The sequence below is a fragment of the Leiobunum rupestre genome, chromosome 2 (assembly GCF_980474605.1).
Source record: "Leiobunum rupestre chromosome 2, qqLeiRupe1.1.hap1, whole genome shotgun sequence".
Classification (NCBI taxonomy): Eukaryota; Metazoa; Arthropoda; class Arachnida; order Opiliones; family Sclerosomatidae; genus Leiobunum; species Leiobunum rupestre.
The window spans coordinates 41579113-41591332 of NC_143385.1; the positions used below are offsets into that span (position 1 = coordinate 41579113).

A 12220-nucleotide genomic window follows, 5' to 3' on the forward strand; every position below is an offset into this window, starting at 1 on the left:
GAGCTAGCCAGGTTAATGTACCATGGACAATGGTTTTTGCCAAAAAAAAAATCGCTTATCTAAACATTGTGGACGGTGATAGTGGGCTATAGCTATGTACCTGTATTGTTAGAAAATGATAAAAAGGACATATTCATCAAACTTGGAGTAGTGAAATTTTATTTAAAAAAATTCAGTGAAACTGGTTAACTTAGATAATTTATTTCCAGTTGCTTGCACACCATCTTACCAAATGTAACTGAACTACATTTTTCTTCGTTTATAGTCACTACTGACAAATTGAAATCAAAATAAATACGAAATTGATGAGTTTAAAAAGTAAATTTAAAATCAGCCAATCTAATAGTACTCGCAGAAGATATTTATCTTGTACAGTAAATTTGATCAGAGAAAAGATTTAAGACGGTCAGGTTTACTTTACCGTTGCACTCAAATTATCATTCATTTAATTAATAATTCATTTTAATAAAATTAAATTTAAGTGTACTTTACCGTTGCACTCAAATTATCATTAATTTAAATAATAATTCAGTTTAATAAAATTAAATTTAAGTTTACTTTACCGTGGCGCTCAAATTATCATTAATTTAAATAATAAAATTAAAAAATAATTAAATTTAATAAAAATACAATTTAAATCGAATAATCTTTTTCGAACAATTTAAAAAGTCCAAAAATTAACAAACCTCACTGAAGCTCACGCCCGTGACGTTTTTACTTCCCCCCTCTTGTGCCAAGGGGGAAAATTCGACGATAACATTCTTGTTAATACAGAGAAATAAAACTTAACTACTTGTTGTCAGTCGAGATGATTTAATGGGACTTTTAATTGGAAAGCCAGACGTCGCTGCTTGGAAACTTTCGCCCGAACTTTTTAATTCGACCGCCAGGGGCGCTGCTCTCGCTTTTTCGTAATCATGCTCGGAGTCTCTTAATGAGTGGGCGCTCGCCAATTTGTGGATTAAGTGCTTAGATCCAACCGAGTCTTCTTAAGAGACGCTCATCCAATTTAGATTTGCTCCAGCCAGCGCTTGAGACGATTATAAAGTTACCAGTCCCTCGCAGTTCCATATTCGTGAGATTTAGAAATCGAGAACGTCTACGTGTAAGGCAGACTTATTTAGTTAATATTTAACACGGAATTAATGCTTATTATTTACAATACAAAAATATTTTCTAACGCGAAATTCACGCCTAAAATTTACAGTAAAAATTAATTTTAACGTAGATTAACGTTTAACATTTACGTTACAAAAATGAATTTTTATTACAAAATTAACGCTTAAACTTACGTTACAAAATTAATTTTTAACCCGAAATTAAGCCTTAACATTTACATTGCTAAAATTTATTTTTAACGCAAAATTAACGCTTAAAATTTATTGTACAAAAAATATTTTTACACAAAATTAACGGTTAACATTTACAGTAAAAACAATTTAACGGGAAATTAACGCTCAACATTTACTGTACAAAAATTATATTTAACGGGAAATAAACGCTTAACATTAAAGTACCAAAAAAAAAACAAACATGGCGGCGTTTACGTCATTAATAAATGGTATTTTTAATTTATCATTTGGTGACGTCATCGTCGTCTTGTTTACGCGTCTGCTTGACGCCTATATTTCGTATTCTGCCTAAACGTATAAACTGCTTCCGCAAAGCCACGGGTTATATTAGCTAGCCGTTGGCGTCCGGCGGTCTGGTCGGTGTAGCTGCACCTCTGTCTGACCTCCCCGCCGAGGGCTACCTGTATTCACCGCCCTCTTCCCGCTGTCGTATCGATTTTAGCGGATGTTGAAACATCCACCAAAAGCAGGGATGGGCATGTTCCGCTCATCTTAGAGCGTATCGGAGGAACTCTCAAATAATTGAGATGAGCAGAGCGCATCTGATAGGACTTTGTTAGACTACTCATAAGCGAGAACCTAAACTTAAGATCTTAATTAAATTTAAATTTTTTAATTAACTTATTAAGTTTTCTATGCTTGGTGTGCTGTTTTACGAATCGAGCGGAATGTATAATTTTTAATTGAGCTGAGCGTGAGAGAGCTTAAGCGTTATTTTTTTCGGGTATATATATAAATTTTAATACAGAATTAATGCGACTGTACATTCTTAAGAATTGGGTTCGATATTGAGTGAATGACAGAGCAGAATCACCACTTCGAAATTGAGCTATCAGTATAACGCGTTTGATCTGAGTAAGAGCGTACGAGACATGATCTGAGCCGCTCTTGAGAACAGCGGGAGAGACATGATCTGAACCGCTCTTCGAAGAGCGTGAGAGACATGATCTAAACCGCTCTTGCAAAGAGCGTACGAGACGAATGTCAGGCTAACACGAGAGGCTAGTGAGCTGAGAATGTCCGTTCTTGTGTAGAGCGTGAGTTGAGAAAAGGTATCCAGAAAATGCCCATCACTGGCCAAGAGCCTAGAAACGCTTCTGTAATTTGAGCCCCTGGAAGTTGTCTTCCCTCCGCCCTTTGCCTCGGCAACAGCCATCAACGGTAATTAGGAATATTGTTTTCCTCGGCGAAAAATGGCGGGGAACTTTGGAAAACAAAGTTTTGCCCTTTTCGAATTAAATTGACCACGACCGAGCCTAGCTCTAGACGAATTAAAGATTCGCCAAGCCTCGTTAACGGCGAAATTGTCTCTTTAAAAAACAATCATCGAAGAACCTTTTAATGGCTCCCATATGTACAACCGAACTCGCGACGAGAATATATTTAGATAACGATTTCTAGAATGTTAAATCAACTTGACAACTTTAATCTTTGTTAATTCGTGAAAACCGTTATATACCAAAAAAAGCTTTTTAACTTAAAAGTGTACAGATTTTTGTGGTTATAATATTTTAATATTAGAATAGCTTTTGAAATTATATGATTAAATTAGCGAAAAAGTAGATTAGTCCATAATTAAAAGGGATAATAAAGCTAAGCCCTAAACAAATTTGAAGAAATTTAAAAACTTACTAATAGCTCGTACCGATAGGTCTTCGAGCAAACAAAAAGACGCGAAACTCGGACCAAATAGATCTTCGAGTGCAAAATTAAATTAAATAGCCAGAAATTCCAACGGTAGACCGGTTTCGTCCTATTTGGGACTCGTCAGTACCGTTTATTTAGGCTTTGAAATTATATAATTATCATTTACCGCATGAGCTAAAATGCCTTTTTAACAATACATCAATTGATATACTTTTCTTTGTAAAACGTTAACGCCATTTTTGAAATTTTTTGAGTTAGTATAACTATAAAGTATAAATGCAAAATGTTCATCTACTTTAAAATATTTCAACTCCTAAAGAAATCGTAGATAAGATATACTAGTAAGTACCACTTACATTACCATAAGAAGTAATGTAAATCAAAATAAAAAACTAGAATTAAAAAAATGCGTTTACTTGGTTTTGTCATGGGGCAGCGACGTTGTCTACATAGGCACATTTAAATTTATTTTTAAATCGAAAATATCTATTTAATTATAAATTAAAAATAAATTTAGTTATTAATAAAAATTAATTATTAATTGAAATTAATTTTAATTATTAATTAACATTAATGATTAATTATTAATTAAAATTAATTTTAATTAGAAATTAAAAATTAATTTAATGATTATTTAAAACAATTTTAAGTCTTAATTAAAACAAATTGAATTATTAATTAAAAAATAAATTGAATTATTAATTAAAAAATAAAATTTATTATTTATTAAAAATTCTATTTATTTGAGTTGCTTTGAATTTACATTGCTAGAAACCTTAATTCCTACATTTTCATAAGTACATTGTATTTGATGATTTAAATTAAGGATTTTTTAAAAAAATCAATTGACAACCCTTATTAAAAACAATAGTAAATAATGTCATCTGATACCTATTTAAAAATAGCCCGGTGAACTATTTATAAATCTGCGCGTGGGTTTTAAAACAGGAACAGACGGTTGTCGTTCTATCGCGATTTCAGTAATCATTCCAAGTTTATCTTCGATTTCGTGTCTTGTTTCTCTTTGGTTCTCTATAATTGAATTTAAGCGGCTCTGTTTCAATGCGTGACCTCCTTCCAACCAAACAACCCCCATTGTTTAAAATACCAGTACGTGTTTTGATTTCAACGTTTATTAATATCTGAAATCTCTATTGAGTCAAAGAATTATAACAAATGTCGTTTCGAGCAGTTGGAAGGCCGGAGTATACAATTGACGGTCTGCGCGATAAAAATTGGTAATGCGAACAATTGAGAACCGTCCAGGGTTGCCACTCGAGCGTGCAACGACCAATTGGGAAATTTATTTAACGTTCTTTCCGCTCTTTTAAAATTTATTATTATTTTGCTTTTGCTTTTTGCGTGTATCGATATGAAACGCCGTCGTTACGCTCGCCGAGTTTTCTAAAACGCATGGCCAAATACAGGGGTTTGAGGGGCTCCAGTAGTTCAAATTCCGAACAGGGTTGCCACACGTCAGGGAAAACAGGGAAATCAGGGAAAAGTCAGGGAATTTAAAAATGGGCCTAAAAAGTCAGGGAAATGTCAGGGAATTTTAAGAATTTGTAAATATTCAGGGAAAAGTCAGGAAATTTAATTTTATCTGGGCACTTTTTGAAGGTAATTTAACTCTAGATGTATGACAAATTCCACGATTATCATTTATTTCCTTGAATGTTTGGCTAATTTTTTCAACATTGCAATAACCTTTTTACTGAAATATAAGTCCATCCAAATTTATTAACTCTTAATAAAAGTAAAATATAAACGAAAAATTTTGCCCTTTATAAGTCAGGGAAAATCTCTTAAAATGGTCAGGGAAAACAGGGAATAGTCAGGGAATTTGAATCTGAAAATTTTGTGGCAACCCTGCCGAAGATTTTGTATTACAGGGTTGCCACACGTCAGTGAAAACAGGGAAAAGTCCGGGAATTTCAGAATGGACCTAATAAGTCAGGGAATTTTTAGAATTTGTAAAAAGTCAGGGAATTTCAGAATGGACGTAGTAAGTCAGGGAATTTTTAGAATTTGTAAAAAGTCAGGGAAAAGTCAAGGAATTAAATTTTATCTTGGCACTTTTTTGGACCAGATCTATGACAAATTCTATGATTATCATTTATTTCCTTGAAAGAATGGCTAATTTTTTCAACATTGCAATAACCTTTTTACTGAAATATAAGTTCACTAAAATGGTATGTTCCCATTTAACCAAATTTTAACTTCTCCCAAAGTTATCAGTTCTCCCAAAAACATGGTGTCCCATTTGTCCCAATTCCATTTCTCCGAACCGGAGTTTATTTAACCCAAAAATATGTATTCCCCCCAACGATCAAGTTTCCCAAAAAAATTGATTCCCATTTCTCCCAACGATCAATATTCCCAAAAATATGGATTCCCCTTTCTCCCAATCATTATTTTCCAAATATATGGTAATTGCGCGGTTTTAGATCTCATCGGTACGAGTCGATATGTCGAAAAAAATACAGCGTAACATTTTGACGGCATTATATTTTTTGACGACATTGTCTAATAAAATAGGAAGGGGCCCATATGTGAATTGACTTGGCGTTAGGTTAGGTTAGGTTTACCATATTCATATGGGTAAAATTTGATGTACTTGCATATTAAAATAAAACTTAGATTCATGTTTATACCAAGTGTAATTTTGGGACAAATGGGATTTGGGATAACTATTTTGGGACAAATGGGATTTGGGATAACTATTTTGGGACAAATGGGATTTGGGATAACTATTTTGGGACAAATGGGATTTGGGATAACTATTTTGGGACAAATGGGATTTGGGATAACTATTTTGGGACAAATGGGATTTGGGATAACTATTTTGGGACAAATGGGATTTGGGATAACTATTTTGGGACAAATGGGATTTGGGATAACTATTTTGGGACAAATAGGATTGGGACGAATAGGATTGGGGGAAATGAGATTGGGAAAATGGGAATTGGGAGAAATGGGATTGGGATAAATTGGAATTGGGAGAACTATTTTGGGCGAAATGGGGGTAAACCACTAAAATTTATTAACTTCTGATAAAAGTCAAATATAAAATAAAAATTTGGCTTTAAAAAGTCAGGGAAAATCTCTTTAAAGAGAAAATAAAGGGAATATGAATCTCAAAATTTTGTGGAAACCTTGGTATTAGTTTCTCAAGGACACATGATACGTCACTCAATTTCTAAATATCCTGTCCTCGCCGGCGTCGTTAAATTAAAATTTGTGAGATCAAGGGCCACGGTAGTAAAGCATAGCGCCGATTTAATTTCGGTCGGCGTCGGCGTTTGGAGAAAAATGTCGTCTTCCTTTTGAAAATGGCAAAAACAAATTCTAAAATGTTTTTGAAAAAATAAAAAAAAGTTTTTAGCCAGTACTGATTATTTCTGAACTACATTTTCGGTTTCATTAACAAATTTTAACTGAGATTTCTGGCCAATTTGCGGGACCCCACAACCCGCGTACGCGCTATTGTCATATTTGAAATTCGCGCCAATTGATCTAACTTCAAAAACATTGGCATTTCGCTACCTTATTTCTAAAACCACGTTACTCGAAAAATTATTTTTCGCAAAAATTCCTCTTGGGTTTATTAAGTTAATGTACAAGATGTTGGAAAATTTTGTTCAAAATTTAAATTTAACATTTAAAATATAGTTAATACTTCGGGTGATTGTGTGTACTTAAATGTCCGTGACACGGTTGGCAAAATTTGGCCAAGGGTGGAGAAAACCACGGTTTTTTCTAGGAAAAAACGAAATTTTTCCGCAGTTTTTCCACCTATTGTTTTCCTGTTAAAAACCGTGTGGAAAATCGTACTTCCATGGTTTTTTCCACCTCTAGTGGCAAAATTTAATAAAAAATAAATAAAAGCAGGATATTCTTCTATTCTATTCACTCTTCTTCTGGCCTTGTTTTCATCTCTCCTATTTGCAATGGCCAAATTAGTCACTTGATAGATATATCAATGATTAATTTAGCATGAAAAGAGTGTTTTCCACTTTTTTCCGGTTTTTACCAGTTTTTCCCACATGTCCCGCCAAAAACCTGTTTTTGGCGGGTTTTTGCCCACCCTGCCGTGACATCTTGTTAATAGAATAGAGTTTAACAAATTCAGTATCTTACTAAATAATTTTCATTACCTATAATCTTAGTTTATAAACTATAGCTTAATTATATAAATAAATAGTTATATATAATTATATATGTTAGTTATTCTTTCTGATGGTATTCGTATTTTATCCTTCACCTAAAATTTTATATATAAATGTTTTTGTAAAATTATAGACCGTTATGTAATTTTTTAAATTTGTACGACCGTAAAATGTGGAGGGTACAAAGTACCCTGTACCACCGTATTCCCCTTATTTCTCTTTCACTGTATGGGACAAACCTCCACTATCGCCATCTTTAGATTATTTGGTGAACTACTGATAGTTATTATCCTTAAATATCAAATTCATCAAATTATCATTATAAATAGATAACCAAGCTTCATATTTTTGTGGAGGGTGTAGTTATTTTAGTATCCACTTTAATTAGCCAGTTAGAACTCATTTTGAGTTAAGAAAATACGCCCCTAAATTTGTTCTTGACTTTTTCACCCTGTACTAAACAAACTAATTTCGTCTAAATTGCCTATTTTGGGCGAAAATTCAAATACAAGGGTGACTTCGGTATTTACACGTACGGATTACGTCGTTGACATGTGCGATCTGTTTTGGGCATTCGAAATAGCGCGTTGCGTAATTGTTAACGAGCAGGAAACGTAGAGGTACAAAACGAAATCCTCATTAGTGCGAAAATGAAAACAATGGAATGATATTTCCTTTGATAGAAATGTTTCCTACAAAATTACGAAATTGTTAAATTTTATTAATTATGATAGAAAGTCGACAAAATGAGTGCGTTTCACTCTTTATTATGACCATTGGTCGTTAGGAGTTTCCTTTTAATAAATTGTCTCGATTAAATGTTGGGGTTTGTGACCGCCTGGGAAAAGACCATTTTCGGGGAAAGTTATAAATTACTTGTTTATGAGAAATTTTTCATTTACGAAATTACAGTAAGATAATTAAGAGATGAAGAATAATAATAATATGGATACGAAATTACTGAAATTATTTTTATACTGAAGAAAATATTAATAATTTGGGAACTACGTGATCAAGGTGGATATTGAGAAAAATAATATTTAGAAATAGAAAACGTTTTTTTCAACCACTGTAGAAAAGCCTATTAATGGTGGTTACCAAGTCAAACACAAATTACTAATATTTAAAAATAAAACAAAATTTTAGAATATAAAAATTAATTTAGTTAAAACCAGAAATTAATGAACCGAAGTTATCAGACTGCTATACTCCCCACGTTGGAGGCGTTTTCCTCATGAAGTTTTACCTCGAATTTGAAATTTGGTGCGCTCCTAGACCGAAAAAATAAAGATTTTTTATTGAAACCATTATTTATACATAGAAATCTCTATACCCTCGGATTCTGAGCGCTATTTCGATAACTTCGGTTCATTTACTTCTGTTAAAACTAATGAACAGATGTCAAATATTTAAATATGAGTAAGAATAATTAAAAAAATTAAAAATACGTAACTAAAACCAATGAAGATATTACAAATATTTAAAAATGAGAAAGAATAATTTTAAATATTTAACTAATATTAAAGAAGACATCACAATTATATAAAAATAAGAAAAATAAATTAACAATAAAAAGTATTTAAACGAGAGATTAGCAAACGCATTTAAGAAATTTAATGTGACGAATTAAAGGAAATGAACAATTTAACTGTTCACTCAAAACAATAAACACCAATGTGACCTCAATTCCTTTGTATATGGCTGTCGTTTTTGTAAGCTAACAATTCTGGATGGAGTTGCAGCCCTTTCCTGAAAGACGAAGAGCTTTTAAAATATCGATTAACGCGCCCTTTGACCTTCTCGGTGAGGGTGAATATTTTAGGATTTAATCATTTTCATCCGGGGAAGGGAGCTTCACTTTTTATTACAGCCATAAATTCATGTTTTTAAGAGGGCGTGGTACCGTGGACGAAAGAGTCAACCTCGCGTCAAATGTCCTGTTGGGTCAACGTTCAATTGACCACTAGAAGCGTAGGGCCGTAACATTGACTGTTGATAAAATTCAATTTATTATCGAACTGGAATCACATCAAGATTAAATATATTTCTGTTTGAATAAAATAATTTTGATCAAATTGAATTTCATACATTGAATATAAGATAACGCTCGGATATAATCCAATATATAAAAATAAATGTTTGTATATATATATATATATATATATATATAGAAATCTACTGTTTTCAACTTAGGTCGACCACTATCTCATGGTACCCTGACTGTTACGCTCGGCAAAACAACTTTAATTAATTGTATTAATTTTGTTAATTAGGCTTAAACAGCAGTGTACATATAAATAATTGATATTCTAGCCGATTCGAGTCCCAGTATATCGATACGTAATAATTAACGTATTATTTTTCCTATATAATTTAGTGTTCTATATTGTTCTAAAACTATCCTATTTCGTTTCCTATAATTCGCCTATTAGATTTCCTATATTTTTGTATAATTTGACTCTAAAATGGCTATTTGTCCTATAAAATTTTCAAAGCCTTCCCTGGTCACGTAGAAACAGAAACAACTTAATTCGCGGTTACGTAGTTTTCGCTCTCGCTCGACCTAATGGACAACCATCTCACAAACCTATTTCCGAATGTCTCGTTCTGTTATTTATGGATAGTTAATGAATGGCTGTCTAATGAATCGTTTCTCCTTTTGCCAGGTGGATTGGGATCTGTGGTGACGACCAACAACTCCATCGGGCAAAAGTGTTCAACCCGTTCCCGGTCGGGCTCCCCTCTCCATGCCACCCCGAGCAGCCACCCCGCGCCGCCACAGCAGACAGGCGGCTCCTTCATCCCTCAGCCCAGGGGAATCGCCGTTGTAGCGCGGGACAGGAACACCGCCGACCGCAGCCAATCCAGGTACCGTCCACTTCAACACTCGAGAACAAAGGAATTTCTAACGATGGGGATTTCCCCTTCAATTTGTTCAGGGTTGGCAAAAACCGTTTTTTTTTTTTAAATTTAAAATCCAGTATGGTATAAACCGGTTTAAAACCACTAATAAAAAATGCTCAAATTGCTTATTTCTAGCCCTCATTACTTCGAAAATGCTCAAATTTGACCGATATCAAAATTACGTTTTTGCTCGTGATATTTACATTGTCTGGTATACACTCTTTTTAGAAACGTTTACTGGGCGCCGCCATTATCGTACAGGCAACCGACGATCAAGCGCTCTACCGCAGAAATTTCATCCCCCGAAAACCGGTTATTCATCACCCTCCCCGTAGACTGTAAGGTAATGGCGGTTGATTGGGGAGGCGCGTTTAAGAGTCTATAGCAGGCTTATTTTCCCGCTTTTATACCCTAACATGACAGCGTATTTTCACGTGCAAAATTAATTTTAAGATCCCCAATTGCTTATATCTAGCCCTCATTACTTCGTGAGACAACGCAGCAGACGACAAAAAGTGAAGGTTATGTTTTAGTTTCGTTTTATATTCTGCATTTTTATTTGAAATAAATAGTATTTAAATTTTCAATATTTCTAATTCATTTCTCAATATTTTTTTAATAAAAAAAAGTGGTTTTAAATCAGTCTGGCTGGTTCTTGCCAACCCGGTTTGAAAGTCAATTTAGCTTTAAGCAGTCTGTAACGAATGGTCTTTGTGGTTTCGCGGCAGGCCTTCGTCGACATCTTCGACTTCGTCCGTGTCGCATCTGCCGCTGAAAGCCAGCGGCGTCAATGGAGTGACGTACAGACACGGTGGCGCTTCTAGGCCATCCGCTGGTGCCGCCATTTCCGGTTCCGCTTATCATCACGCCCAGCAACCGAACAACAACCTCAACAACAACAACCAGCTGAACGGACTGAATAACAACAATAATTCTATGCTGGATAAGTTCAAATTATTCAACCCAAAAGATAAAGCTTCTGAAAAATCCAAAAGTACGTTTACGTTGGTCAGGAAGTGTTAAATGGTATTGAGCCCTAACTTAAACCAACCCAAATCCAATGATCATTCATTAAACCATAATTGATTGAACTTACTTCACTTCAAACATAGTTATCTGTAATTATTTCGACTAACTAGCATACGTAAAAGCATAATTATATCTTTAAGGATTAACTAGCAAAAGGATATACAGGGTTGGCTCACGTCAGGGAAGAGTCAGGGAATTTAAAAATGGGCCTAAAAAGTCAGGGAATTTTAAATGATTTCCAAAAGGTCAGGGAAAAGACAGAGAATTTGAAAATGGTCCCAAAATGTAAAGGAATTTAAAAAGATTTCCAAAAGGTCAGGGAATTTGAAAATGGTTCCAAAACGTCAAGGAATTTTTAAATGACCCAAATAAAATGCGGCAAATAATTTGTTCAAAAATGTATTAAAAATATATAATAAATATTTTTCAATATTTTACCTCAAACCATGGTCAGGGAAAATTTGGAAATTTGGTCAGGGAAAACATGGAAATGTCAGGGAATTTAATTCCGGAAATTTTGTACGAATGGTCTTTGGTGTTCCATGGGCACTGGTTGGTTTAATAAGTCCCGCAGGGTACCCTTTTAATGGTCTGCTCATATTGACGTGGTCTTTTGTTGGCACAGGTGGTGCTGTGTCGAAACGCACGAGTAGCAGCAGTGGTTTCAGTTCCGCCCGCAGCGAAAGAAGCGATTCTTCGACGTCTTTGTGCAGCGAGCCCAAAACCACCCCCGATGGGCCGTCGTCATCCTCGGAGCCTCCATCCATCTCGAGTTCCGTCACCACGACCCCTACTTCCGCCGCTTTGACGCCCAATCCGACACACCCCGCCAGCAAAGCTGCTCATGGACAGCCCGGTGACGCTCAACCACTGAACCCGAAACCTGCCGTCAAGTCAATTGCCAAAAAACCTTTCAGTCGAACAAAGCCGCTTGGTTCGAAAGGTATTTGCTTTATTTTCTTCCGAGTATTAGAACACCATGGACTTGTCCATTATCGCATTGTTGCTTAATTAGAGAGCCCCATAGCTGTCAACACGAGCTTAGATCAAACAGTAAATGTCTGCTTAGTTGATTCTGACAGTTGTACCTAGTTAAACCATCATTTATAAAAGTAGATT

General features: G+C 34.6%; 1 protein-coding gene across 8 annotated transcripts in view; it reads left to right on the forward strand.

Annotated features, from left to right (window-relative positions):
• Positions 1 to 12220, forward strand: part of sick (sickie) — a 363513-nt gene that overhangs the window by 253060 nt on the left and 98233 nt on the right. For all 8 annotated transcript variants that reach the window (XM_090165613.1, XM_090165609.1, XM_090165611.1 and 5 more), the window contains 3 exons: positions 9835 to 10036; positions 10801 to 11066; positions 11727 to 12044. In XM_090165613.1, the coding sequence (XP_090021739.1) occupies positions 9835 to 10036; positions 10801 to 11066; positions 11727 to 12044 (786 nt within the window). The remainder of the gene's footprint in view (positions 1 to 9834; positions 10037 to 10800; positions 11067 to 11726; positions 12045 to 12220) is intronic.